Here is a 3,639-nt window from a genome sequence, read left to right as displayed (position 1 = left end):
TTGAACGCAGAGGTGTTGTCCGTTTGGCACTATATCGGGTCGTGATTCAATCGCGCGATGGATTATAATTGGATCGCGAAGACATTCGACTACATCAACCGCGTTTCTTAACGCTTCCGCTTAGAGATCTACAAGCATATGTAGATGCACTCCCCCTCTCATAGTTGCTGATCTTCATTGATAGATCTTGGGTGTTCGTAGGAATTTTTTCCCATGCAACGTTCCCAAACGATCTCCACAGGCTTTCTTCTCCCCCCTGATCTTATCCTCTTCATGGGCATTCTTCTCCTCTCTCTCTCTCTCTCTCTCTCTCTCTCTCTCTCTAACTCCCTCCCTCCCTCCCTCGCTCGATCGCTCCCTCCCTCCCTCCCTCTCTCCCTCCCTCCCTCTCTCCCTCTCCCTCTCTCCCTCTCTCTCTATCTATCTCTCTCTCCCTCTCCCTCCCTCCCTCCCTCTCTCTCCCACTCTCTCCCTCCCTCCCTCCCTCCCTCTCTCTCTCTTTGTGGTTCTCTCGCCACCGACGGTCGACGCAGGAGCTGTGACTCATCATGCTCTGTTGTTGGCTGCCACCACCGTCGTCGCTACTACTGCAAGCACCTTTGTCTCTCTTCCACCCCAGTTCTCTTTTCTCTAGATGCAACTCATGCAAGAACACCACCAACGCAACATCCAATAGAAGCCAAGGGCTGCAACCACGAATCCTGCCGGCGGCGGGTTGTTTCGATGCAATGTACGCGATGCTGCAACCTCGTGATCGATGGAGCTTCAATGCAACGGGCTTCCTGCTACGATCCAAATCTCGCCGGCGGCGGGTCGCTTCATGCAACGCACATGGTGCTGCAATGGAGCATCACCGGAATGCCGGAGCAACGCTCGTGTTGCAATGGAGCAACTTCGGGCTGCCGGAAGCGTAGCCGGTGCTGCAACAGAGCATCACGGCCCGCCGGAGCAACGCCGGTGTTGCAATGGACCACGCACCAGCTTTCTCTGGAGCTCGTGTGCAGCGGGTAGAGCAGGGATGTCGCGATGCAGCAATTTCGATGGCCGGAGACACCGCACAAAGACAGATTGTAGAAGGAACCGATGGTGCGATGGGACGCATCTGACGGCCTTGGAGGCGGCTTAAGTTTCCCTAAAATCGTTCGGATGTTGCGTAGCACTGTCCTTATTTGTTGGTGTCATGTTCTGCATGATCTATGCTGTGTTATTATTTTGCAAGTGATATCTTTATGAGTGGTGGGCGGAGAGAGGGTGGTGGGGTTTTTGTCAACTCGCGTGGAAGGTAAAGATAGTGGGATTTCACCTTTAGCCCATCTGACTTGATTATTTCTGGATTTGCGAGTGCATACGTTGAAACTGTTGATTTGCCACATCTCACTTTGCACTTTGTTCTTTTGTCGGTGCATCCATGTTTAATTCTTCCGTGAACATGGCACAAAGGGGCAGTATTGTAATATGTTTTAGCCTTTTATCCTTAAAAATGAAAAGGAAACAAATGAGTTTAAGTGAAAAAGGTAAATCATTATGAATTCAAGTATGGAAACAGTATCAGAATTATTCCCACGGAAAGGGCAGAACAATCTTAGTTGATCCTCCTGCAGTTCATCCTGATCTGTCCACTGGATCCCGTCAGAGGCATGATGTCCCCCATCTTGACCATTCCCTCCACAAAGTCCTTGAAGAAGACGCTCTGGCTACTGACGTACTCCCGGACCAGCGCGTCAGCAGCGCCACCATTAAAAAGCTCTTGGTCCGAGTGCAGGAGGCCCCTCTTCTGGACGAGGTTTTTGTAGTAGTTGTTCTCGAATACGGTCGGGGTCTGCAGGTCCAGCGGCGCCAGGTTGTTGTCGCCGGAGCCTGTGGCGCGAGGGCAGCCTGACTGGTGGCTCCTGGCAAAGTCGGCATCGATGTTGGTGTCGTTGTAGACGTGGTCCCGGAAGTTTGTGCAGCGTGCTAGGCCGATTGTGTGCGCTCCTGGAACACAAGTTTTATACTGTCAGCTCGCAGCTAGTACTCTTTTGTCATTCGGAGTATTCACCATCTTTCATATTTAGTACTCCCTTCGTTCCAAGGGTGTTTCTGACTCTGATGTATTGTCAAAAACACTTTTACATTAGCGGACAGACCAGAGGTTAGGTCAGTGGTAATTAGTCATCGATCAACTTTGTAATTCATCACCTGTAAAGTACGAGTAGTATGTTTCTTTAAACTTGAGAAAATGTCCTATGTAGAAGTTTTGAGATTTGGAGTCAAAACGTGGCTATCAGTTCCGTTGGTTGATGCCAGTTGTTTTGCTGCTAGCTAGAAAGCTACCGACTCCACTGAGAAATTAACAGTCTGGGAAAGTAGTCAAAGAATTTTAACTTGCTTCTTCAGGAAAGGAAACTACTTGGTCAGGACTCCTTATGTTGACTGCAAAAGCTGTAATTATTTTTGAAAATAAAGTACGTAGAAGAAGGAGATGTCAGTGGTTGATTTGGGATATGTACCGATGTATGTACGGTTTTATTTTGCATGTAATGTACGTCCATATATATGTAAGTATGTACTACCTGAGAGTGCGACCATGTCTTTCTGGGAGAGCCCCTGCGCGGCGAAGAGGGACGTAAGGTTTGCGAGCCCCGACGTGGGCGGTGGGATGTTGTTCTCGGCGCCGTTGAAGCTGGCCGTCGTCGAGTCTCTCCGCCCCATCTTCACCTCCCAGCTCGGGCCACCCAGCTGCACGTACGTACACAACGAACGTCACAACGAGCATGAACAGCTAGCTAAGCACGGCTTTATATATGTGCATGGATACTTACGAAGACAACGCTCTCCTCGGCGGCGATGGCGAGGATGTCAGCGCAGGAGACGACGCCGGGACAACACTCCTCGACGGCCGCCTTGACGGCGTCGATGACCTCGAAACCCCTGGCGGAGTTCTTGTTGGGCGTGGCGTTCTTCTCACCACGCAGGCCCGGCGCGTCGTCCAGCAGCAGCGAGGCGTCGCAGCCCTGGACGAAGCAATCGTGGAAGTAGAGGCGGACGATGGAGGCGCCCACGCGCCGCTCCCTGCCGATGGCCGGGTGCAGTGCCGAGCGCACGGCTTTGAGCATGCCCGGGCACGTGTGGGAGTAGAAGCCCGACGACAGCTGCGCCGACGCTCCTCCACTGGAGATGGCGACCAGCGCGAGGATGAGCGAGAGGACAACAATGGCGCGCGCCGCCATGATCGGTCTGTGGGTGTTGCTTACGATGGCGCTACTCGGTCTATTCAAGTTAGCTAGATCGTGCCTTGAGAGCTTGTTTGCTGGATGGCGGAGTAACGCGGGGCGGCCGGTATTTATAGGAAGAAAAGGATAGCTCACGCCGGAGGCCGATTAGCTATACTAGTCTGCCATCATACAATATTAGATTGCATCATCGTCTTCACCTACTCCGGTGGACTTTGATCCAAACGGGCGCGCTTTGGAATAACGCGTTTCACACCAGATGCATATGCAACGTAGCTCGTGAAAAATGAACAGTTCTGGGGGAAAGGCTGCATGCATGCCGACACTGTGCCATCGACACGGCTAAGCAAAGAGCAATGTCAATCATGCATGGCTCTGTCTACTTCATGTTGCTTTCCTTGGCTTCGGTAAACTACTAGCAGGCCAG

The 3,639-nt window shown here is 51.9% G+C and overlaps 1 protein-coding gene across 1 annotated transcript; it reads right to left on the bottom strand.

Annotated features, from left to right (window-relative positions):
• Positions 1-1,451: 1,451 nt before the first annotated feature.
• LOC123448053 (peroxidase 4-like) lies at positions 1,452-3,311 on the bottom strand. Its single transcript, XM_045124822.1, has 3 exons — positions 2,802-3,311; positions 2,553-2,718; positions 1,452-1,974 (listed from the first exon to the last, which is right to left on the bottom strand). Exons 1-3 carry the CDS (start codon positions 3,207-3,209, stop codon positions 1,583-1,585), a joined length of 966 nt encoding a protein of 321 aa, XP_044980757.1. The 5' UTR covers positions 3,210-3,311; the 3' UTR covers positions 1,452-1,582.
• Positions 3,312-3,639: the final 328 nt, after the last annotated feature.

This window comes from Hordeum vulgare, chromosome 4H, assembly GCF_904849725.1.
Source record: "Hordeum vulgare subsp. vulgare chromosome 4H, MorexV3_pseudomolecules_assembly, whole genome shotgun sequence".
Lineage (NCBI taxonomy): Eukaryota > Viridiplantae > Streptophyta > Magnoliopsida > Poales > Poaceae > Hordeum > Hordeum vulgare.
Note: the sequence above shows the minus strand (reverse complement) of the source record. Positions and strands in the feature narration are given on the sequence as shown.